The following is a 25,730-nucleotide window of genomic DNA, read 5'->3' as shown; positions in this document are numbered from 1 at the left end:
TCTAAAATTAGAATAAGTAAAATAAAATAGCATAACTGAGTACATCTTAAATAAGTGCTTGCACAATAAAAACAAGTAATGAATTCAGAATTAAAGATATAGCATTTCTAAATTAAAAAAACTAAGATTATAGTACTTACATGTGAATGTCAGAAATGCTTTTTCTAAATTTGAAATAAAAATCAAACGTTTGCTACATCCTACTAATATTATAAATGCGAAAGTTTGTATGTCAGGATGTTTGTAACTCTTTCACGCAAATACTACTAAACCGATTACGATGAAATTTATATAGGTATGTAGGTAGCTGAAGACCCAGAATAACATATAGGCTACTTTTTATCCCGAGTTCCCGCGGGATTGATAGGGTTTCCATGCGAACGAAGTCGCGGGCGGCCTCTAGTTAATATGATAAATTAAACTTGATCATGGACAGGAGCAATTCGTTATTTATTAACAGATATTTTCCAAGGCGACATCCTGGCATTGCCGGCTCCTGTAAGAGCTGTCCGGTTTTCTTATTCGCTTGGGCTATCCTGGGGTGACCATCTGACCCTATTCCGTTAGTAAGTAATACTAATTTCAATTCGCCATCCTTTTTAAAAAAATTGGTAGTCTCCTACTTTATTGTTCCTCTAAACAAAACTAAAGGTACAATCAAATGAAATAAAACAAATTGGTTAATTATTTTAACTTAAATTGTATTAGCAAATAAACAATTTATAAAATATTCTCTTAGTAGACACAATGACGTCATAATCTGGTAGAAAAGCGTTTCAGCTGAACTTGTCTAATTTCAATGGCGCTTTAATTTCAAATGTTGCTTTAATGTGTGATGTGAGAATTGTATTTTGATATGATCGTCAGGTAATGTAATGGAACAAATAAAAAAAACAATCATATGCTAAAAATCAAGGATGGACCTTAATTACTGGATATGAGAACTACAACATACGTACGTATCTTTTTTCGTCAAGACAACATACTCTTGTCTTTAATTTGGTTTAGCCATAGTTCATCCCCTGGGGGCTATTTACCAATATAACATTGAAATAAACAAGTCCATCTACCTGGACTACTACATTTTAGCGATTACAACAACTCTGCATATTTTTTATATTAAAAATTATAAACATTTAAGAAAAAAAATGCAAATAAATAATCAGCGTCTGCCAGTGTATGGCGAAATAAAGGGGTGTTTACGTACTCTACATAATATAAAACATGCGCTATGTATTTCCTTACATCTAAAATTTACATTTCTTACACTAATCGTGATCATCATATACGTACATCATGCTACTATGCTACAATGCTGTTAAATTTATATAAAATACAAGGAAAAGGTAATGATTTTTAAATTATTACAGTTACTTTTGCCTTCGACAACAGATGGTTTGTCGGTTTAGAGTTAATTAAATACATAATGCTGATACTTAACTTCAATGGTTTATTACAAATTCCGCTGCACAAATGAAAATGCAAGCATAAATTCGTAAAAAAAGAATAGATTAACTAATAATACGTTACATAATAATATATTCACAAGTGGCGGGGTTCATGTTAACTTACACTTATAAAAGGTTGACATACAAAGAATTAAATCGAAAATGATCTGTGGACCAAACGACTGAAAAACTTGAATCACAAAGTACAAAATAGTATGTATCGATAACTTACTCCTAACTAGGTACAACACTACAAGATATCTCGACAATTTGGTACATATTCGTTGCTCATTTACATTAATAACTTAAAAGCCGCGTTCACACCGGGCCAACGAATGGTTTATGATGGTCCGTATTGTTTGGCGAACACCGATGTCTACATTCTAGAGCCAACCAGTGCTGCCTTCACTTCACTGGCCCGTCGTACACGCAGATTAACAATTCACGTCGCAAACAGCGAGCAACTAAACATTTGGAATGCATGGAAAACACAAAATAAAATGCAATTAACGAACAGTCTTACGCTTTTTGTGATTTCGCCTGTTTATTTCATCTCAGGGGTAACGCTTGGAAAGATGTGCAATTGAACTTCGGCAGGGTACTTTCTACTTACAGGGATTTCATATTTTTAAAATATTAAGAAATAAAGCTTTAAGGTGACAACTGATAGCTTTAAAGGCAATGTATTTATAGGTAAAGAAAAAATATATAGCCATGGATCCTATGGTCTAACAGATTTATGAACTTCCACATCTTGATAAGTGGCTACAGTTCTCGCAAATGTTGCTTTTGTGTTTAATGCTATTATTACCGTCTGAATATAGAAGCATACTAAATTGACACACACATACAATGACACCAAGGAAACTATGTCACTGACGGGTTGTCTTTTGAAGACCCCAAATGTTGCAGACAACAGCTAAGAATTTTTTGATAAGAGAGAGACTCTAAACAAATAAGCTTGAAGAAAGAAAGCCAAGAGATTCCTTTCCTATACACAATATTAAATTTAAACGTCCTGTAACAGGATGAGTACAAAAATTTTATTATAAAATGGAGGTTACTTTTTTATTATTTCGACCAAACTATATAATTGGCACTACAATATGCAGGTCACATAATAATATGAAATTACAAAACGGTATTTATATTGTCTTATATGGTATAATATTTTCGTAGGATATTAAATACGTCTAATGGAATCATTCATAGTAACAAAATACATTATAATTTTAATGAGTAATATAATTTCAAACAAATACTACGAGTAGGTATAAAATATTTCGTCCTTACGCGACGCACCTTTTTAATAATGTTCAGAATTTTAACAGACTAGTTTTGTAACTTGCTACGAAATAAGTCATAGCGCAAATAGGTCGGTTTCTCAAATCAGTTTCATCTAAATGAGCCCGTCCAACCAATTTATGTAATTTAAAAGGATAACAAGAAAATATAAAAACTCTTGAATGGCAGTTACATAAAAATATAAGGAACTTCTACCACAAAATGAGCATGTCTGTTGTTTTTTTTTTTTTTAGTGAATTTCAATGGTTGGACGTTTTTGCCATAATGCATTTTACAAAACAAAAATTTAGCACTAAAACTGACCATTCATAAAATAAAATTACGTTCAAACAACATCTCACAACCGCAAATCAAACAGAATAAAATTCGCGAAGTACAGACGAAGCACCATTCAAATTAAATTGTGCTCAGGTGGGTTTACAATTAGAATTACAACATGTAATAACTTAATTACATGTAGGTAATTGACTTCTAAAAGTCGAGACACTTTCTCATGACAACACACGACCTAAAAGATTAAAACGTGTAACGGAGATCACGCAATAAGGGTTCCAATATTTTGATTTCATTAAAACTTTGTCACTAATGGAAGCCATCTGGTTTAATAGGAAACTAAAATATATGAAACGCTTATCGCAATTAAGAGTCTCGTTTGCAGTTTTACTCTTCTAAGCCATAACCGACAACGAAGAAGATTTGGTATTCTATATCTAGTCACTTCTTTTAACTACATCTTTATCAAGTAAATATTTGGTTTCAAGAAGCGAATATTTCAATCACCTCACCTCAAATCTATCTAGTTTTTTTTTTCATAAGACTAGCCAATATCTTTCTTATACCGACCGATAAATATAATTCATTTAGGATTCAATACAAAACACACTGATTATGTGAATACACACGACACATTATAGACATTCCATGCACTGCACCAAACTATACTTACATTACAACCCTGCGACTTGCACACGTCACTCTGCCAGAGTGAAGTCGGCACAAGTCGGAACAGACTTACATAATACCATCACAATGAGTCGTGCATGGAATTTACCGGACTGAAGAATTCCGCAGCAGTATTTAGACGAGTGTTTCGTATTTGTCAAGGACATGAGTCTGATTATTTTCATCTCCGTGCGATCGTGAGCGCGGCCGCGGAGGAGTTTCTGCTCCGGCACTCTTCGCTCGAGTCTTCTTGTCATGTCCACACGTACACGCCACTGAAGTCTGCCGCTTCAGGGTCTGGGCTCGGGCGCCCGCCCACTGAGGGTCTAAAGACTCACTCCGCGCATACATTTGCCGTTTATTCCGACCCATGGTCGCGTGCGAAAAAGAAACACCCTGCCCACTATCGGACGACGGCCGCATAGACTCGCTTCGCATACAAACATTCCCGCCGGCGCGACGGAACGAATCCAACACTCTCTCTTCAATCTCCTCTATGTCTTTCTTCTTCACGAGCCAGATCTCTTCGGAGCCCCTGGTGAAGTAGCTAGATCCCTTGCTTACGGAATACTTGTCTTTGCTTTTAAATTTACAAGGCTTATTATTATGAGTATTTACATCGTCGTTGACTTTGGCCGTGCGGTTGGTGTCGGGCGACGCGACGTTTCTGAAGGCGGTGCCGTGAGACGGGAACTGGTCCGGTATTTTCGCGCCGAGGCTCGGGGAACGAATGGTGACATCGACCGGGGAGGGCATAGGCTTGAACTCTGGTTTAATTATCTTTTGAGGTTCCGGTTTAATTTTTTCCTCTCCGGAGCCGCTATCGCTTCGTTGCCACTTGACGCTGCCGTTTTTGTTCAGGGTTTGGAGGCGTTCGGTGACTGTTCGTTCGGCTTGGACTACAATTCGTTCTTTCTTAACTGTAGTTGGTTCCGGCTGGACTGCGGATTTTTCTGGTGGCAGTTGGAAGTGCGCAGTGTCGCTGAAGGGTGTGGCAGGTGGCGGCAGATCATCAGAGCCGATCCTTTCCCGGACCCGCCTCATAGAGCCAGGCCGCGAGAGTCTGCCAGTAGTAGTGATTGCGCTCGCGTCTTCGGCTGCTTTTTCGAACTTCTTTATTTTATCTCCAACGCCGTTCGACTCCTCACTCTTCTTATCGACATCATTACTTACCTCTTTATCGTCAGTAAGTTTGCTCGCGCACTTATCTTCAATGTTTTTATTCCCAGACTTGTCATCAACCAAAACTTTGCTACTAGACTTATCATCAACATTGGTTTTACTTGCAGACTTATCTAAGTCCTCGCCGACTAGAGATAATTTCTCTAGTTTCACTACAGATTCTTTCACGAGTGGCGACTCTTTCTTCACTACCTTTATCGGTTGACATTCCTCTGTTTTGGAGTCGGATCTGTTCAACTTAACATTAGACGAAGGCGGTGACATGACTTTATTTTTCTGTGGCGGAGGTGATTCTTTCTTTGGAGGGAATTCAATTTTTTGAGGTGATGAGTTGTCTTTCGGTGGGAAAGAATCTTTTCTCGGTGGAGGGGCTATGGCTCTTTTTGAGGGTATCACATCGGGTTGGTTTTTCGGGGGGGAAGTACATTTTGGAGGGGAGGTAGATTTTGGCGGGGAGTTTGGTTTGGCAGTCGGGATTTTCTTGGGCGGCGAATCTGTTTTCTTCTGTTCGTTCTTGTTGCTGGTGTCGCGGCTCAAGAAGGAGGAGTTTCTCACGTAGCACTGATCGCGGTCGTCGTCGGAGGCGCCCCGGGCGAGCTGGAGGTTGATGGTGACCCGCTCCGACGCCGGGGCGGGGGGCGCCGGGGGCGGCTCTGCAATTCAATAATTTTCGTGTTAATATGAAATTCATTAAAATGTATACAATTACGCCCAAGTGATAGGTATAAAAAGTGAAAATAATGCCAAGAGTTGAAAATGAATTGTTTAAAAATCACTCAAATGAATGCAATATCGTTCAACATAACATATTTTACATGCAAATCAGAAAGAATTTTGAAGTCGTGATATATGTTGTGTGTGTCAGTATATGACGGTACGAGAGGGAGAGTGTGAGAATGAGAGAGAGAGAGAGAGAATGAGAGAGCAGTCACCGGCGCTGGTCAGCGCGGCGAGGTCGGGCCGGCGTCACGCGCGGCTCTCGGTCCACTGGTCGGAGTCGTCGGAGTCGGAGTCGGGCGCCGAGCTGGAGTCGCTGAGCTCCACGGCCACGCGCCGCGCCAGGATGGACGCCACGTCGTGCAGCGCCGGCGCGGCGCGCAGCGTGTCGTAGCGCCCGCTCGGGTCGTCGCCGCGCTTCTCCACTTTGCGCAGTTTTATGCCTGTTAATATATAGTCATGTTGATCTCTCGTCGAATGTAAAGTAATTTTTAAGCCAAATAACCGAATGTGGTCTTTCAGACTTTTGATGACTGTTCGCTCTGTTTACCCCGCAATTATTATACAAAGTTGTGACACCCTTCTAAATTTTAAAGGGTTTTTTGCCCTGGTGTTTGTAGACCAATCAGTCAATGACGATTCCGATGCTATCACTTGATGTGATCGAGTTTATTATGAAAAAGGAATATCGATCTAAGTGAACTTACTCATTTCAGGATTCAATTAGCTTTGACGAGCAAAATTTCAAACTATAATGTAAATATAAATAAGCATTAAATTACTGCAAACTGGCTTCAAACGACTATGCATTTTCCATCTTAAGGGTGTAAAAAAAAAAGATTTCTATGATAAAAGTAATACCCACACCGAGTATTTTTAATGCAACAATTTATATCTCTTATCATAAAATGTTCCCAGTTTAACGGGCCGACACTATGTTTCAAGGCGATCCGCTGTTCTATCTCTTTATTCATAATGCATTAAATGCAGATAGAGATATTAATTAAAAATTTTTAGAAAACTGCGATTTGGTATACGTATTTTTAATATAGTGACGGACGACGCAAATAAACAAATTGTCTCACTATTTTCGAAGTCATGTACATTAGTTTCATTACTAACCGATGCTCTTACGGCCGTTGTGAGGAAACCTACACATTCATGCAACTGGATGTGTAACCATATGATCCATTTCCCCTGTAAAGGTTGCAGAGGTCAGACAGGAGTCGCTTCGTGCAAAAACCCGACTCACCCAAATCCATGGTCCCCGGTCTCCCCTCCAGTGCGGTGAGGATGCAACCTGGACAATAAGTATGAAGTAGTCTCACCATCTCTGATAGCCTTCAAGAGGTCGGAGCGCGGGTCGGGCTGCGGGTCGGCGGCGGGGCGCGGCGGCTTGAGGTTGGAGGCGCCCCGCAGCAGCGCGCCGGGCGACGGCGGCCGCGGCCGCTCCTGCTGCGGCGCGGGCGGCGGCGCGGGCGGCGCGGGCGGCGCGGGCGCCGGGGGGGCCGCCGCGGGGGGCGGGGGGGGCGGCGAGCCCGCGCCGCTCTCCTCCGACGACATCATGCCTGGGGAGCATCGCGAGTTACTAGCGTACCATCACAGCTTCGCACATGTAATTTATATATATAAACATTCCTATTGAATCACTATATCTATATTTAAAAATACAGTATCAAAATTCGTTGTGTAGTTTTATAGATCTAAGCATACATACATATAGACATAGAGACAGAAGCGGTAAGCGACTTTGCTTTATACTATTTAGTAATAATGAAGGAACATATAATTTTTATATGGTGCGAAAACATTTGAGTGCACATTTCAACCCGCAAACTAAACTGAACTATCCGCTATTATAAGTGTACTTCGATTTTTATCTTAATGTAACTGTAATAAAGTTGATTATACTGAATATTTATATATAAATGTTTATATAAACAAACAATAATATTTACCAATGACAGCGTGCATGTGGTCGAGATGCGCGTCGAGCGCGGTGCGATGCGGCGGGGACGCGCCGTTCACCAGCGGCGGGGGGGACGCGCCCGGCGGCGGCGGAGGGGGGGGCAACGCCGACCTGCAACAATTATATTTATAAATAAATATAAATATATACGGGGCAAATAACATATATTTAGATGGCCTCAATGTTAGTTCGAGACTTGTGTTATGAGATAACTTAACGATACTATATTTTATATTAAATACTTATATATATATAGATAAGCATCCAAGATCCGGGCCAAACAGAGAAAGTTCGTTTATATTCATGCCCTGGCCGGGATTCAAACGCGAGACCTCCGGTGGTCATACGTGGAGGCGGGCGAGTGTCTACTTTGTGAAATTTCATATTTATTTGCGAAAATTGAACTATACTAAGACAAGGAAATGTGTGTTTTGTAAAACTCGCTTCACACACACAAATCTCTAATATTAACTCCATGTACAATCATATCCGCTATCAGCGCCAAAATGGCGACACTAAAGTCTGCACAACAAATAGTGACAGCAGCCAGTCCAGTGGAGGTGAGTGGCGGTGTGGTGGTGTGGAATTTAGTTCCATTTATTTGCCTACAACGCCAAAATGGTAACACTAAGTCTGCACAACAATATAATGACAGCAGCCAGTCCAGTGGAGGTGAGTGGTGGTGTGGAACTTTAGTTCCATGTATTTGCCTACAACGCCAAAATGGTAACACCAAGTCTGCACAACAATATAATGACAGCAGCCAGTCCAGTGGAGGTGAGTGGTGGTGTGGAACTTTAGTTCCATGTATTTGCCTACAACGCCAAAATGGTAACACCAAGTCTGCACAACAATATAATGACAGCAGCCAGTCAGGTGGAGGTGAGTGGTGGTGTGGCGGTGTGGTAGCGACCTGTCGGGCGTGTGGTGCGGCGTGGGCTGCGCGGGCTGCGGCGGCGGCGCGGGCGGCGGCACGGAGGGGCGCGGCCGGCGCGGCGTGCCGGCGCCGCTGCCGCCGTATATCGGCTCCGCCACACCGCCGTACGGACTCTCCTCTTGCACCACTGGAAACGACATTTTCTCATTAATTCACTTTTAGAGTCTCGGAATTTTGCCCACAAACCAACAAGGTAAAATTTCCGGTTATTTATTTATCAATTTATCTATACAGGAAAAACATCAGGAATGATAAAAACAGAAGAAACAAAAGTATATAATAGATTTTGCTTATTTTTAAAGAAATCACTGCCCGAGATAAAGGAAAGGGTAAGACAAGTATATATATTTATTTATTTACTAATTTATGTACACAGAAAACATCGAGACTGATAAACACAAGAAACAAAATTACAAAGGTTCTGCTTATTTCAAAAGAAATCTCTTCCAGCAGACCCGAGACAGGAGATGTGATGGAAAGGGTGACAGGCGTGTACTCCACTCACACAACTAATAATAGACATACATAAACAAGTACATAAATAAAATATAATAAAATAAATATATAAATACAAAAAAAAATAAACTTACATAAAGTAAATACAATATATACCAAATTAGCAAGGCTTGGAGAGGTAATAAATTTTAATTATTTTATTAAATTGGGACAGTGATTTAGAGTCACGTATCTCAGGAGGCAGTGAGTTCCACAATCTAACAGCATGGACAGAGAAGGAGTTGGAGAAAGTGGCCGAACGATGCGTAGGGAATTTAAGCATGGTCCTACGATGAGACCTGCATGGAGTATCGACAGGACAAACAAAGGAGAAGCGGTTGCGCAGATATGAGGGGTATGCAGGATTATAGAGAGTATTGTAAAGAAGGCAAAGTATTCTCATATTTCTACGCAAACGAATGGGCAGCCAGTTTAGTTGCCTGCGAAACTCCGAGACGTGATCGTACTTCTTGAGGCCAAAAATAAATCGGATACACAAATTCTGTAGACGTTCCAGTTTATCAAGGAGTTCCTCGGTAGCATCCAAAAAGCACGCGTCAGCATAGTCGAGGAGAGGAAGAATGAGGGATTGACATAAAGAAACTTTAGTTTGAAAGGGCAAAAAATTTTGGAGACACTTCAAAGTGTGGAAGGAATAGTGTACCTTGCGACTAACCTCGTGAACGTGCTTCGACCAGCTAAGTGTAGAATCCAAAATAACATCAAGGTTCTTCGCAGATTCCGCAAAAGCTATAACCGAACCATCCAGAAGTAATGGGGGTAAGTCACACAGGTCAATGCGACTGCGTAGATGCTTACCACCAATGAGCAAAGCCTGAGATTTCGATGGATTTATTAATAACCCAAAGGAGCTAGCCCAGCGACTCAGCTTGCATAAGTCATCATTCATGGAAGCCACAGTTGTCCCAACCTCATCAACCAAGCAATGCCGGTAAAGCTGCAAGTCGTCTGCATAGAGATGTATACTAGAAGATAGAATATTAGTAACAGTATTAATAAACACAGAGAAAAGCAAAGGAGAAAGGACACCACCCTGGGGTACACCAGCACTAAGCTCACGCCAGTCAGAGGAGATCTCTCCGAGGCGAACACACTGCGAGCGACCCCGAAGGTAGGAAGAAAACCAGGCAAGAGCAACAGGTGACACGTTAATAGACCGGAGAATTCCGAGAAGGATATCAAAATCAACAGAGTTGAAGGCACTGCTGAAATCGAGAAGTACAATCAAAGTTAGGGATTTATTTTCCATAGCCCAGCGGATGTCGTCGGTAACATTAAGCAAAGCCGTCACAGTACTATGTCCCGCACGGAAACCTGACTGAAAAGGACTAATTATGTTGTTATGATTTAAAAAATAAGAGAACTGCCTTTTAACAATCAGCTCAGAAACTTTAGATAAAAAGGGTAAGATAGATCTATATCTATCTTACCCTTTTTATCTAAAGTTTAGACCTATGTCTAAGCTGTGAAAGTGATGAAGGATTAGAGACTTTAGGTAAGGGAATGACATGAGCTAGTTTGCAAGACGCAGGGAAATATCCGGAAGTTAGGGAGAAATTAATTATATGAGTAACAACAGAAAGAATAGCAGGGAGAAGGAGCGTTATCATTTTTGCAGAGATCTGATCATCCCCAGCCGCGTTAGAAGTGACATGAAAAATAAATCTTTCAACTTCATCCTCAGTAACACATGAAAACTCAAAGGCAGGGTAAGGCGGAACAGGAAGTTTGGATAGTTGATTCAAAGTGTCAGATTTAGAGGCAGAAGACAGAGAAACAGGCGGAAGAGAAAAATGTCTGTTAATGTCGTTTGGGTCTAAGTTACTGTGATCGAGAACCGAAGATTTGCCAATACCGACAGATCTAAGAAACCTCCACACATCAGCAGGGCTACGACCAGCGAGAGAATCATGAAAATAATTTCTTTTAGCATCCCTACACATACGACTGCAGCGATTGCGAAGGACCTTGAAAAGCGAGAGATTGTGTTTCGACGGGTGACGCTTATACCTGCGCTTGGCTTTATCTCTTCGTGCCATAGTTTCTTTGATTTCGCTAGAAAGCCACGGTGCAGGGTTTCGTTTAGCCTTAATACGTCTGAGGGGAGCATGTAGATTGTAAATCTTCACCACAGCATTGTTAAAACATTCCACCTTCGCATCAACATTATCACTGTTATAAATAGGAGACCAGTCAATATTCATAGCCTCTTGATGAAATTTCTCCAAGTTTATACCCTTAAAATTACGACGGAAAATATAATGAGGAATCCTCTTAGGGGGAGAAATACAATAAGATAAATAAAGGAGGTCATGATAAGAAAAAGGGGTAGTAAGTTGACCATGACACGCCACCAAATCACAGGAAGATACAATTATAAGGTCAAGGAGAGAGGGTTTACGATTAGGCACGTGGTGGGTAGTCGAAAGAGGTAAAATGTGAAGATTGAAAGATGTTAAAAGGTCTTGAAGTCGATGAGTCCGTAAGTCATTTTTGACGAGGCATGTATTTAGGTCACCCATCAGAATTACATGCTCATAATTAGGGCAAAATTCGTTGAGGAGATTGTCTAGGGAATCAAAATAATCAATGCGAAGGCTTGGACTGTAGTAAACTGCTATAAGTATTTTTGTATGGTGTAGATTTATTTCAATAAAAAGGTGTTCAGATTCAGAGTGAGCAGGAGAGGCGCTAAGCAGTTGATAAGGAATATTATCACGTAGATAGATCGCAACACCGCCACATTGCCTACCCACTCTATCAAGTAAAATAAAATAAAGTATACTTTTATTTATGTACGTAACAATGTGTCTTGTTTATGGGTTACATACCACTTTCTTATTGTACATGGTAGACTTTTGTTTCTATAACATGTAATATAAAATGTATTTTGTGCAATAAAATAAAATAATTTACCATGTCCATTGCCGGCGATCCTCTGTTGTCTATGGGGCTGCGTATCAATCTCTATGGAGTTAGGTCGCGCCTGCTGCGACGCCGGCCGAGGTTGAGAGGCTCTGTACCCGCCGTCTGGTACCGTCGTCGCTATAAAGAGAAAAATACAAGATGATTAAATAAATTGAGGAAATACAATTGAAAAAAAAATGTCAAAATTACATTTAGGTCAAAAAGTCCCGCCAAAAGTAACCGATGAGAAGGTAACCTACAATAGATTATCTATTATAGGTTATAATTTTTTTTTCTAATTATTATTTGTTCCAAAACAATAATGAAATATTGGTAGGTTCTTATTTCAATTTGTCCAGTAGTATCCCAAAGCTAAGAGTAACCTTTAGCAGATGCAAGAAAATTAAAAAAATATAATGTAAAACATGCTTTAATTTAAAAACTATACTACTCGTTTGTCTAGAACAGTGGACCTATAACATGATAGTATTGAATGTTAAGTCAGCGTATGAGCTGCAATAGAATATATTTAATAAACAATGCCCTGGTCACGTCTGCTGCCTGTCCCCACACACTCACCCTGGTAGAGCGGGTCGGGGCGGTACTGGTCGATGTTGTAATGCCTCAGCTGCGCCGGCGCCATTATATGTTCCCCTCTAGTGACGGCGGCCGCCTTCTGCTTCTCTCTCGTAGAATGTAACGCGCGAACTCTACGCGTGCCCCGACCGTCTGCGCCGCCGCCGCTACGGGCCGGGCGTACCTGGAAATGTTACAATTTTATTTAGTTACTTGTTTTATTTTATTTTAATAGGAAAACCAACAGTTCATCATATCTAACTAGAAAGGTTGCAAACAAATATCTATGGAACACATTTTCAATTTTATGGTAAGTATAATCGTGAAGGTAAATCATGTTTTTGAATTTGAAAAGAACCATAATGAAAGTTGAGCTTTCCACAACCAGTTTCAGTTCTACGTAGTATATCAGGCATCATCATGGCTTATTCAATGACATCAAATATGTTCCATTTACCGTACTTCGCTTCCAAATGGATAGCGATTCTTTGTTCTGACTTCCTTCGCTCGTGCTGAATAAGCTCTGTATCACATTAAATTTACTTTTAGGTTACTTTCTAATAACCTACTCTTTGAATGCCAGTGAATTACAACATGTAGGGCATTGTATTACAAAAGAAGTGTTCCTTAAAGGTAAGCTGCAATAACTTTCCTACCTTCTTCCCTCGATCATGCTGAATCCGCTCAGTATCCTGTAGCATCTCTCTACGCCAGAGCTCGAAGAAGTAATCTGGATCAGTATAGAACTTCCTCGCATCCCTTCCGTCATCTCTAAATTCGTTGAGCCTCTCCAAAGGCGGAGGGCGGTCGCATTTGGCGTATGTCGCTTGCATGGCGGAGGGCATCGTATTGCGGGAGAACAACTGCTGTTGGAAGGTCCGCGAGGAGCGGAACGCTTTCCGCATTTGGATGTCTTGAAGTGATACTGAAAGAAAATGATTGGTTGATAAAATCTTTGTTTACAGGCTCTAGAGGCATTGTTTCATATTATGGCAAAGTCACATTTGAAATCGGCTAGACAAAACGAAGGATGCTGCGACTAATGCTCATAAATGCAAATGAACATTAGGACAATGACAACATAGAAATTATAATATAACAATCTTGATCAGACAAAAATCCCAATTCACCATCAGATAACTTTACAAACTGTTTATTTGTCTGGTAATTACTCGTATTAACTAAAACACACCAGACTAACATTAAGTCCATATGACCTGTTTTTTAACAAAGTAATTTGCATCATATGCCTACCTTCTTCGACCCCGGAGTCCAACTGTGTAACCTTGATCGCCAGCCGGTCGATCCTCGCTTGCAGCACGTTAGTCCGCTCGGCCAGCCCCGTCGCCTCCCGGGTCAACTCGCCGAACATATCCTCCGCATGTTTCGATAGCGATGACAACTGTCTGCAATGATTAATGTATTTCTCAAATTTGATGACAAAATATTCTCGATGAATAATAAAAATTCGCTAATGTAGAATTAGTTTTAGCGATATAATGAAAGAAATCCGCGATACATACGACAAACATAGCCACAGGAAAGCATTGGCGTAGAAGGCGCGTCAAGGCGCTCCCAACTCGCGCCATACATAGACTTGGGAAATTCACAGCGAGCGATTGGTATACTAATATGTGTTATATATACTTTCTACATATGTGGCCCATGTTGTCTAACAAGATAGCAAGCGTCCCATTAGCAATCACCTCAAGTTCAGACGTTACACGAGTAATTTTTGCACGATGCCTCAAGACTATTGTGCCATACTATTCGATAGTTTACCAACTTCAAAAAGAGGTTACATAATGGTCCACCTTACCTGACAGTGTTAGCAAGCGTCCCATTGGTGACCGCCTCGAGTTCCGACGGCACGGCGAGGCGCTCCGGCACGGTGCCGCGAGACACGTGCACCGGCTCCACTTGGCGCTTCGGCAGCGGCATCGCCACTCACTACGGCAGCTACCTCGTAAACATTACTGTAACAATAGTAAAAGTCTATTTATTATGGGCAGTTGATTTTGTCGACAGTACAATATAATTCAAGAGCTAGTTTTTTGGACAATCATGAGTAGACTTTGAGATTGTGAGTATAAAACGTGCAGCTCATCCACTGAGATCTTAGAATATGATAATTATATATGGTATTTCCGAGAAGGGTTGGTGTGAAGGTTTCAAGTAGCGTCAACTTGTGTCTTACTTTTTATGCTATGTAAGGTACATTGCGTGCAAAGTAGGATAACACTTGATCAGTCGTTAAAAGATCCTAAGTTTGGTAGTCAATTCCTCTAAATTAAATTGAAAATACGATGGCTACTGAAGATATGAGGAAAAAATCTAATAGTAGCGTTATAAAAATTGCAATGATATTGAGAGTCCGATCCGAACTGTACGCCAATACCAATAAAGTGTCAGATAAGTAAAAAAATCGTAAGTTGGCAAAATATCAAAAAAAAATTACTGCACTGTTTACAAAGCTAATCAGAACGTAACATTAAGTACGTGATTAGATATTAATCGCCTTATAAAGTGGAATAACACAATCGCAGTTTCATTTATCGCTTATATTCCGTTAAGGACGAGTCAATTTGCTATCATGCACGTATCATTCAATTACAACGGCATTTTGATAATCTAATATTTGCAATAACCAACCGATAGCCGAAGTTTAATATTCAATAACTGTTTGTATGCTCAACTTTGGTGATAAAAAATTCTGATGTATGTTATACATGCATTTTTCATCAACTTTCAAATTGCGGTTTTAGCTCGAACAAATAGTATATTATAATATATTATTAAGGCAGTGCTCTTTAAAATAAATAAAGGACATGTATCTATTTTATTAATTCTTATTTTTTCAAAATTGTAGATTTTTGATTAGTTATCACCTTAATTATTTTTGAATCATCATTATTATCGCTAGAATCATCATTATTATCGCTACTCATTAGTGACTAGGATTTGGCTTACTCTACTCACGGTTAATTGTTTCTAATTGGCAATTTAAAAGACATTGCCATATTCATTCCATAAAAAGTTTTAAGGCAATAAATCTTAACAGCTCAAAAGAAACCTTCTTATTATACACAGCAACATTTAATCTAAACCTGGTATAAGTGCAAAAGAATTTTTTGTGATATATCTACATATAAATCGCTAAAAAAGATTCCCATAAAATCTGTTTATTAGACTTTATCAAGGACTTGGGAAACTAGAAATAGAAGATCTATGTGTATACTCATTTATTATATGGGGATGAAAACGCAAAAACAGCAGCTGCTAATCCGAATTACCTACTCTTTAAGTCTATACTTAGCTATAGTCTACCAAACTAAATAGTAAATTCCGATGTCTAAGGTAAAAAATTATCAGCAATAAATTCACCTACACTGGTATAAAATCTCGTATTGTAATGCGAACGTGTTCGGTGGTGTTTTGCTTGTAAAACATTCAGAGTATTTGCGTGCATCAATTGCAACGCGCAATCCGCAGAATGCACCACAAAAACCGGGGATGAGCCGTGCGTTTGAAAAGCTGACGTTTGAGCGACAGCTGCTCTAATGTAAGAACAGAATATTAAAGAATTATTTTCAAAATTGGATACAAGGTATCACTTATTGATGTCACATTACCTCTTCCAAAGCACATGTGTAGAAGAAGCGGCGGAACAAACTACACTGCGGCATTTTCACCGTTCGTCAATTTACAAATTAAGGTCCTGTAAATTTAAATCGTGGACGAATACACATTGTCTACATTAAAAAACATGAATGAATGTAAAACTAATTCAATACGAAAAAGCACGCAACCAATGTTAAAATGACACTCGTTTACGATGAATAATAGATGAAGGTGGACTGAGCACAGATCTAGAAGGAAATTAAACACAGTGGGTTTCGATAAACTAACATGATACTGGTGAACAAAACCCTTGAAATATAATTCCAGATACATGCAGATATTTCACGTAACGCCTAAAACGGACCATCAGCGCCCCAGATCACATCATTTTTTATATAAATCAGATTCCGATGAAACGAGGCATCTAATATTGTTGATTATGTGTATAATTACAGTGACGTTATTAATTATATGGAAAGAATGTAACTCAAATGGATGCCTTTCCGTCGCTACAGACTACTTACATATCGTATATTACACGCGACTTTTTCCGCCTTTCCGCCCCTTTCCGTCACTTGTTCCTGGTAATTATGTTGCAATGTATTGCAAACTACCGTCTGGAAGTGCCGTTGTGCGTGAATTTGTAATGGAAGTCTAATTGCTCCACGGTTTCAGGATACAATGAGCGAGTATTGAAACGCGATAAATTTTAAGTGAAAGTTATATGGTCAGCGTAGTTGTTAAGTTCTGATTTATATAAAGATTTCATATATCATAAAAAATGATACGATTTTAGTTTAGGGTCCCTATAAATATGAAGGATAGTAAAATGATAACGGATGCTATACGTTTTTGGTAAAATATGCTTAGGGGAAAGTAAATTAATGCTAATATATAAATCGTAAAAGGCGACTCAACCATAGGCTTATAAACTTGGAATTCCTCTTTTAGCCGATAGACTACCAACCTGTCACTATTTGAATCTCAATTCTATCAGTCTTTCAAGACTAATAGATCTGTCTACCCCGCAAGGGATATAGACGTGATTATATGAATGAATGAATATTAGATAAAAAATTCTGATTGGGCCTCAAATACTATGTTTTGATTTGCCACAATGGAAATAGTGGAATGCAACGGCAATGACATTTTAAAGCATTTATACCGCTCGCTACCACTCTAATGCCAATGAGCTTTGTAGGCCAAAATCAAGTCTCTGAGCAAATCTAGAACAAATTATCGGGAGACCTAACTCGTCGTATTTTCTACAAGCTGTCCATGACTTCTTCTAATATCTGTATTATATATTTTAACTTTATTTCAATTCTTAATTTTCACAATATACATTACTGCAGTTTCATGAAAATCCGGTCAGAAGTTTATGAGTGAACAAACAACAAACAAATTCTTACAAACTTTCGCGTTGATAATATTAGCGGGATAGGTTGTGAAAAAGTTTTATTTTGCGGGTGAGTAATTATAATTACACAAGGACAATGTCACACATTTGGAATTCACCTAATATAAACAGTATAAACATTGATATTTTCCTTTGGCAGAGAGGATTTAGTCATTATCGCCATGAATTCGGTCATCCTGTAACCACCGTCCTGTTGTTACATGAGACAAGAATCAATGAGACCAAATTATACCCCGAGGTTTTATGTAATCTATCATTCACATACATACATATAATAACGTCTATATCCCTTGCGGGGTAGACAGAGCCAAATAGTCTTGAAAAGGCCACGTTCAGCTGTTTGGCTCAATGATAGAATTCACTTATTCCTTGTATTCACGAATAAATAAAGTCTTATGTTTTGTTACCTTCATACGCTCTGCACCGCCTGCGCAAGAAGAATGTATTAGCTCTAAACAAGGATTGACATCACCAACTTGGTGTTACGTCATTACCAGATATGATACTAAATAGTGACTACATGATTCTTTATCGCTTTGTCAACAGGTCACCACACATTTATTAATAGGTTTTAGGACAGTTAAGTTGACCTATGCTGTTTAAATTTTGACATTAAGATATGCCGGTGACTGAGAAATGGCATCCTGCCATTGATAAGATTATCTGGACAAAGCGTCACTTACAAATACCTACAAATAAATTCTTTTCACATATCATCTCGTTATCGTTTCTTGTTCTTGTTCTCGTTTGTTAATTATAACTTAATAATAACATTTAACATAATGATCAAAAATTTTAGTCTCAAATAACTGGACACATTAGTGTCCAAATTAAACAAATACCACAAATAAAAAAATATAATTAACTTCATTAAAATTGAGATAACAAAAGTTCAGAACTCTTTAAGAAGTATAGGTTTCCCTTCTACCAAAGACGACAGAGATCACAATAAACCAACAAGAAGCTTAGACAACTACATAATAAGACACTCAATCAAGAAATCTAGCGCTCGTCTAGACCTAGCTAAACTACTAGTCTTATCTATTTTTAGAACTGAGTAATATGACAGTTAGGTTTATCTCTTATGAGTAACAACTAAACGAACTGTTAGAAGAAGGAACGATAATCTTCAACGTAAACTTAGATAATCAAAATCTACGTAACCGGTACCTAGTCCCGGTTACGTCAACTAACATTATCCAGCTTTAAGAAATATTAAAAAACTTAAACCACAGGTTGTAGATACAGACACACACAGAAACGAGTCATTTTTCTAGGAAAGAAAGATAGATTGAAGATGGTGTAGTTGAATTAAAACCACCTGATATTTTGAAAGGCAGTTGAATATATATATGTCATAATCATAGGTAATGCATCCCTCAAGACAAAAACTCATCAAACAAAAACACACCGCTTCCGTAGGGAACTGACCTTCTCATCAACCTACTACATAATCTATGACTAGACCCCGTAGCAATGCACGCGCGACACCGATTTTTTGCACGAAAAACTATCGCTGTTTCCCTTTTTATATTGACGTGAAACGGGACTGCGATATATTTTTCGCGCTGGGCAAATTCCATGCTGGGCTGGTACCGAAAAAAAAAAGCATTGTTTCAGTCTTAGGCAAGCAACTTGTCCCTATCTGAATCTCATTCTATAACTAAGCCATCTAGTTGAACGTGGTCTTTCAGTCTCTTCAAGACTGCTGACTTTGTCCCCCCGTAAGGTAAGACGTCATATAGGTATGTATGACCCGGTAACAGTCGGTCTGTCAGACACATCTGACAGGCTTATCCCGGAGCGAGTCAGACGGGGTGGCGGGCCGGCGTCAATAACTCGAGCGTGGGCGGACCGGCGAATCAATTTGATACATCCGCCAGTTAACGCGATCGGACGCAAATATTACCGCCACAGCTATTACATTAGCCAAATATACCTAGATATTTGCTGTGTGATGCACTTGAGATTAATACCACTCTTTTCTCGATGATGCTGTAATACAAACATACATACAATCACGTTTATATATATCCCTCGTGTGGTAGACGGGGCCGACAACTTAACTAGGTATCCTATTACTTTGCCTAAATACTGTGTTAAATCCTTATTTGATTTTAACTTTCTTACTCATGTACTGTGCAATCAAGCATATTGTCATATTCATCATGACATTCAAAGCAATGACTGTTTCGTCCTCCGTTTTGTTAACAATATGAAAAAGATAATTTTTATCAAAACAAATTATTAAAAACTCAAATTCAGTGTGTATTTGAGTTTTTAATAACTAAAGGATTATTTATAACATTTGTTCTGACTAATTTGTCAATTTATTTTAAATTCTTACTTTACTACAAACTTAACGGCTACCAACAGATATATGTACATATTTTTCTAGGTCTCATCGCCATCCAACTTCAAAGAATAGAACGGATTTTTGTATCTGGTGACTATGGCTGACTTCATTCCATAATCAATGGGTTTGAAACATGGCATCTCTCTTCCTAAAATAACTATTTACACACAACTGGGAAGCTCCACATGCCTTGACCACGGAATTAACTGAAAATTTGCGATTCCTCATAAAAATAACATTGTGCTCCTGTGGGAATCCTACTGCTACATATACTTCCATATAATTACTACTTTTCCAAAACTAATCTTATTTTTTTACATGGTGTCTCATTGAGAAAATAAAGATTTATCTTCATATATCTCCTAACTACCAAAATGCAGTTGCCTTAAAATGATCGTTTCAGATCAGTTTTACAGTGCAATAGAAATTAACAGTTTGACAGAAAATTACTGAACAGCACGCGATAGATAAACGGATGATTACGTTACGGTCTTATAATTGTCGAGATAATTTTCCCAACATTTTCTCTTAGCTAAACGCGTTCGTTCTACGCATTTTTAGCACAAATGATCGTTGGAGCAAGTGTGAAAAATGAAACGTGAAACAAATCTATTATAGCGCTCTAATACATCACCAAATAGAGCGGGCAGCATTCTTTGATAAACCCGTTTAAAATTGAAAAACTCTAAAACCTACATTTTAACATATTAGCTGGGAAATAATGCATCCAAATATGATAATACGGTCACTATGGATCACTAGACAGGGAAATAGTAGTAGGTATTCTCGATTCTCGGAAATATTGAACCTGTACCTTCCTGTGCATCACCCAACGGTTCTACCAGCAATAAGTACATATATAGATCTATGAGCTCGCTAATAAATACTTCGGCGTACGTATCGGCGTAACGTAACACAAACCTAAATACCATTAATTAATTGCAATTACGACATAGCGATAGTGCAAGTTATATAGGCATTCTATCACGTAAATATGTGTGAAATTCATAGTATCCTGATGCACAGAAACTAGTTACATATTTATTTAACGTAACCAACTGATCTATTTCGAACAAAATCGAAACCACTAGATTTTGCTCATAATTTTGCTAAAACATCTGCGGGCTGAGACAACCACTAACAAAGTGCAAAAAATATTATCGTCGTATTAAGTCGTTATCCCTTACGGGTTAGACAGAGCTAACAGTATCGCAGACTGAGAGACGACAAAGTATTTATTATAAAATAAAGTATCGTTGAGTTAATATCTCGTAACACAAGTCTCGAACTTACTTCGAAGCTAATTCAATCTATGTAATCGGCCCCGTCTTCCGTATATATATGTGTATCTATATTTATAATTCATAATAACTATGTCGAAAATAAATTGACCTAGCTGGGTACGGTTTAATCCCTCAAAGGAATACCCAAGCTCGTGATAATAGCATATGTTAGTGGGTCAACAAACTCTGGCCATGTGGGAGGTGAATATTTACATTATTTTGCTAGCTAACCTAACCATACTACGGCCTATCATCAATTGAATACTTGCTAATTTTAGTATGAAATTACGAATTTTCATTCAATACCTAATCTACTTTTAAATTGGCCAAACGCAACGTCCTATTCTTCAGAGCACGGCCCGTTTAATCAACGACTAAACGGTGCATTGGAATCCGTTATTTGTTAATGAAAAAGAACATAATTTTCGATAACACAATGCAGTTGATTATACAGCACTATTAAGATTTTTCAAGGAAGGAACTATGGTGAGTAGATGTCAGCATTTTTTAAATCAGTCATTTCTTTCATTCATACCACATTAGTGTATGTATTTATACCACAAGGCGTTCGGAAAATGTACAAAAATATACAAAAAAGGCGGTCATATCGCTTTGCAAGAATTAATTCTATCTCTGATCGAAATCAAGTTCGATATTCCGTTACAGAAAAGAGCAGCCATTCATTTATCGACTGTTATAACGAGTATTATTATGACTGACTCACTTACATATAATGTACAGTTACTAAAATAAAAACTTTACAGAGTGTTGCAATCCTGAATATATCAGATGAGGCTGGTAATGCGATATTGGAAAAACTTACGATTCTCAAGTCCTTCAAGGATTATGCTGGCAAGACTGTGCGATCTCAACTGGGTAAGAAAGGAATACATACATATTCTTATATATGTAGGTATAATAAAATTAATTGACCGACGTTTGGACTTGAAATCTATTTAAGACCAACAGAAGTGAAAATTGTGACAACAACTATAATAAATGAAGAGTATTAAAAATAAAGGTTTTTAAAGAAAAAGCTACATTTACGATATGTGTGATCAACAGTCCAACTGAGCAAACTTTGATTTTTGATTTATTTCCTTTATAATTACATATGTACTATTTCTTGCAACTGCACTGTTCAATGCAATTAAGATGTATGAATATCTTAGTAGCAGCAAACAAATAGATCATTTTGGCACCAACCATTTAAAGGTTGTCTGTGCATTAAGGTTTAGTATGATTTCAGAAATTACCTTTAATTTTTGAATCGCATTCGATAATATAAATAGTGTGACAGGTAACCTAACCACGCAGGCAGTCTCAAGACAAAAATGCAGGACAAAACAAATTTAAATATCTGACCCTTTTTACCCACTTTGTAACTATAGGTAGTTGCGTCGCGCACGCCTCTAGCATGTCAACACGACCCTTCCGCCGCGCGTCACGAGGATTAGGCGTTTTGATTAACTAGCTGTGCCCGCAACTTCGTCCGCGTTGAATTGTTATTTTGGGCTGAACTGAAGCTCTCAAGGATGAATAATTTTCCCTGTTTATTTTTTCACATTTTTCATTATTTCTTTGCTCCTTATAGTTGCAGCCTGATGTTATATAGTCTAAAGCCTTCCTCGATAAATGGTCTATTCAATGCAAAAATATTTTTTCAATTCAAACCAGTAGTTCCTGAGATAAGCGTGTTCAAACAATCAAACAAACTCTTCAGCTTTATAATATTCATGTTCCCTTTTCCTGTCAATTTTTTTTATTTTCTAAAAGGCTTCATTCATTATAAACATGACCTGCTGGTATTGATGCCATGTCATAATTATTTATAAAATACTTTTATAAATGTACAGAAAAATTCAATACTTAACTATTTAGTAATAAGGAAGATAAACAACTAGTCTTAGCCAATCAAATCTATACTAATATTATAAATGTTTGTTTGTCCATCTTTTATGTCAAAAACACTAAACTGATGAAATTTTGCATGCTTATAGTGTGGAATTATATGGAGACGAACCAACAATCTACTGTATTTCATGTAAAATTACTCAAATATTATAAACTATAACACTTGACACCTTTAAAAAGCAAAATAGTTATTGATTTCTTTTTACTATGACTACAATTTGTCTGTCTATTCACCACTAAGCTTAGCTAGAGGCTCTAAGCTATATGGTACAGTGGGCCTAAGAGCTACCTGGGCCACCTCCCGTAAATCATTGAAAGCAAGTTAACACAGAAATTTACTAACTGTTGGCTTAGTAAACTTGCGGCAGATTAAACCAACCATACATACATACATACATACATAAACTCACGCCTCTTTCCCGGAGGGGTAGGCAGAGACTACCTCTTTCCACTTGCCACGATCCCTGCATACTTCCTTTGCTTCATCCACATTCATAACTCTCTTCATGCAAGCTCGGCGGTTTCGGGCACTTTTGACCTGACCCTTCACCAGGACGTCCTTAATTTGATCAAGATATGTTCGTCTAGGTCTTCCCACCCCGACCTTTCCCTCCACACTCTCCTTGTATATCTGCTTAGTCAACCTGTTTTCATTCATCCTCTCCACATGACCGAACCATCTCAACATACCCTTTTCTATTCCTGTAACTACATCTTCTTTCACATCACAACAATCCCTTATCACGCTGTTCCTTATCCGGTCACTCAATTTCACACCCAACATACTCCTTAACGCTCTCATTTCCACTGCATTTATTCTGCTTTCGTGCTTCTTTTGCCATACCCAGCTTTCACTCCCATACATTAATGTCGGGACCAACACGCCCCTGTGCACAGCCAGTCGAGCCTTTTTGGATAGTTTCTGACTGCTCATAAAGGCATGCAAAGCTCCATTCACCATGTTCCCCGCGTTCACTCTCCTTTCAATATCACTATCACACTTGCCATCTGATGTAAACTTTGATCCTAGATATACAAACTTTTTCACTTGCTCAACTTTTTCTCCTCCAATCAAAATATTACATGCTGTCATTTCTTTCTCCATTTCAAAAACCAGTGTTTTAGTTTTACTTACGTTCACTTTCATTCCTTTCTCTTTTAAAGCTTCATGCATACAGTTTACCATCTCCTGTAACTCCTCCGCTGATGACGCCAGTGATAGTAAACCAACCATATCTCAATTTAATTTATATGGGAAAGTGGTTAGTTTTCTGCTTCTGACTGTACATACCTACCTAATAGTCATACCCCTTCCAACGAAGAAGAATTAAATATTGTACAAAAAATTATTATTGACTGTTTATAATAATTTACAAAGATTGAAAAACATATTAGATTTTTCCTCATCATTAAACCTATCATTATAATGAAGAAATTTTTAACTTACTGATCTAATAGTTACAACAAAACAACTAGGTACCTACATAGAAAGCTGAATTGACATCCAAAAATTATAAGTTATTAGCAACCCATCCTGGCTGCACAGGTGAATGCATGAATAGATATAATAAATAAACCCTCCTCGAAAAACACTCTTCAACATTTCAAACAGGAACTAATCCTGTCCACAATTTTCTGGGGTAAGTGCATTGCATACATATGTATAGATAGAAAGTATGTAGAAGTGATGTAAAGAAAGGACAATCAAAAGTTCCCATGAAAATGTGAAGAGGACGTTGAAATGAGACTCTTTATCTGTCCTTATTTTACCATTTAACATCAATGACAGTTTATTTGATGGTATACTCTAAAAGCAAATCATAAATTTCTCACTGAACAGTACCTATCATATGATTACTCATAAATTTGGTTAATGTTTATCACAGAGTATGTAGTTTTTCAGAAATGATTTGATGTGCTACAAAAGCATTTCCTTAAATCCCATAAGGGTGGGAAAAGATTCTTCAATTTCAGGCGAGCCTATGAGTGCATTAAAGTCAAAAATTTGGCAGCATTAAAATGTACATCGAAAGCACTTACCGCAAAATAGGTAAACAATTTGATTTTATGAAAAAAGGGACGCAGGTCATGTGTTTGGGTAAAATTTACATAGGGTTACTATTTACTTTTGCCCTACATTAAGATCAGATAACAATAATTGTTGCTACGAACTATGACCTGGTTATGACTGTATTGAAACGAAGCACCGATTAGTAAGAATGATAGTAAACCTTCAACAATCACAACGCCCATTTTAGCAAACGTTTCGCGACAAACTGAAAGTCAGGTTTGTGATCATATCAAAGTATAAAAAGAATTCGATTACAATTACCTTTGATTAAAATGATATGCAAGACAGGATGTCAGGACGAATTTCTGAGCCGTAAATTACTCAAATATTAAAGTGGTACTCACCTTCTCCACCCTGATAAATTGACGTTTTCGGTCGCAAATAAACACACTTTGAGAAGCCACTTGTGAATTTCACAAACAATATAACACGATAGAAAACTCTCTCAACATGTATGAGGCAAAGAACTGTTAGTTATTGAGGTAAAATGATACACAGACCACCGGATAACCGTGCCACAAAACGAAAATGGCAGCGATGAATTGAAATGTGTAGTAGTATGTCAC

At 38.3% G+C, this 25,730-nt stretch overlaps 1 protein-coding gene across 1 annotated transcript; it reads right to left on the bottom strand.

Annotated features, from left to right (window-relative positions):
• Positions 1 to 5,389: 5,389 nt before the first annotated feature.
• LOC106143423 (actin-binding protein WASF3) lies at positions 5,390 to 25,718 on the bottom strand. The gene is made up of 11 exons (XM_060948731.1): positions 25,509 to 25,718; positions 14,319 to 14,475; positions 13,754 to 13,905; positions 13,156 to 13,424; positions 12,503 to 12,683; positions 11,933 to 12,061; positions 8,477 to 8,627; positions 7,553 to 7,674; positions 6,923 to 7,162; positions 5,810 to 6,037; positions 5,390 to 5,530 (listed from the first exon to the last, which is right to left on the bottom strand). Exons 2-10 carry the CDS (start codon positions 14,438 to 14,440, stop codon positions 5,844 to 5,846), a joined length of 1,560 nt encoding a protein of 519 aa, XP_060804714.1. The 5' UTR covers positions 14,441 to 14,475; positions 25,509 to 25,718; the 3' UTR covers positions 5,390 to 5,530; positions 5,810 to 5,843.
• Between the last annotated feature and the right edge of the window lie 12 nt (positions 25,719 to 25,730).

Source organism: Amyelois transitella, chromosome 17 (assembly GCF_032362555.1).
Source record: "Amyelois transitella isolate CPQ chromosome 17, ilAmyTran1.1, whole genome shotgun sequence".
Classification (NCBI taxonomy): Eukaryota; Metazoa; Arthropoda; class Insecta; order Lepidoptera; family Pyralidae; genus Amyelois; species Amyelois transitella.
Note: the sequence above shows the minus strand (reverse complement) of the source record. Positions and strands in the feature narration are given on the sequence as shown.

Bases quoted from the DNA above. Each gene is read 5' to 3' on its own strand.
- LOC106143423 (XM_060948731.1), bottom strand. From the start codon at position 14,440: ATGCCGCTGCCGAAGCGCCAAGTGGAGCCGGTGCACGTGTCTCGCGGC. The intron at 13,906-14,318 runs GTAAGGTGGACC...TAATCATTGCAG, and splicing joins ACGCTTGCTAACACTGTCAG to ACAGTTGTCATCGCTATCGA. The intron at 7,163-7,552 runs GTAAATATTATT...GATGCTCCCCAG, and splicing joins CCACATGCACGCTGTCATTG to GCATGATGTCGTCGGAGGAG.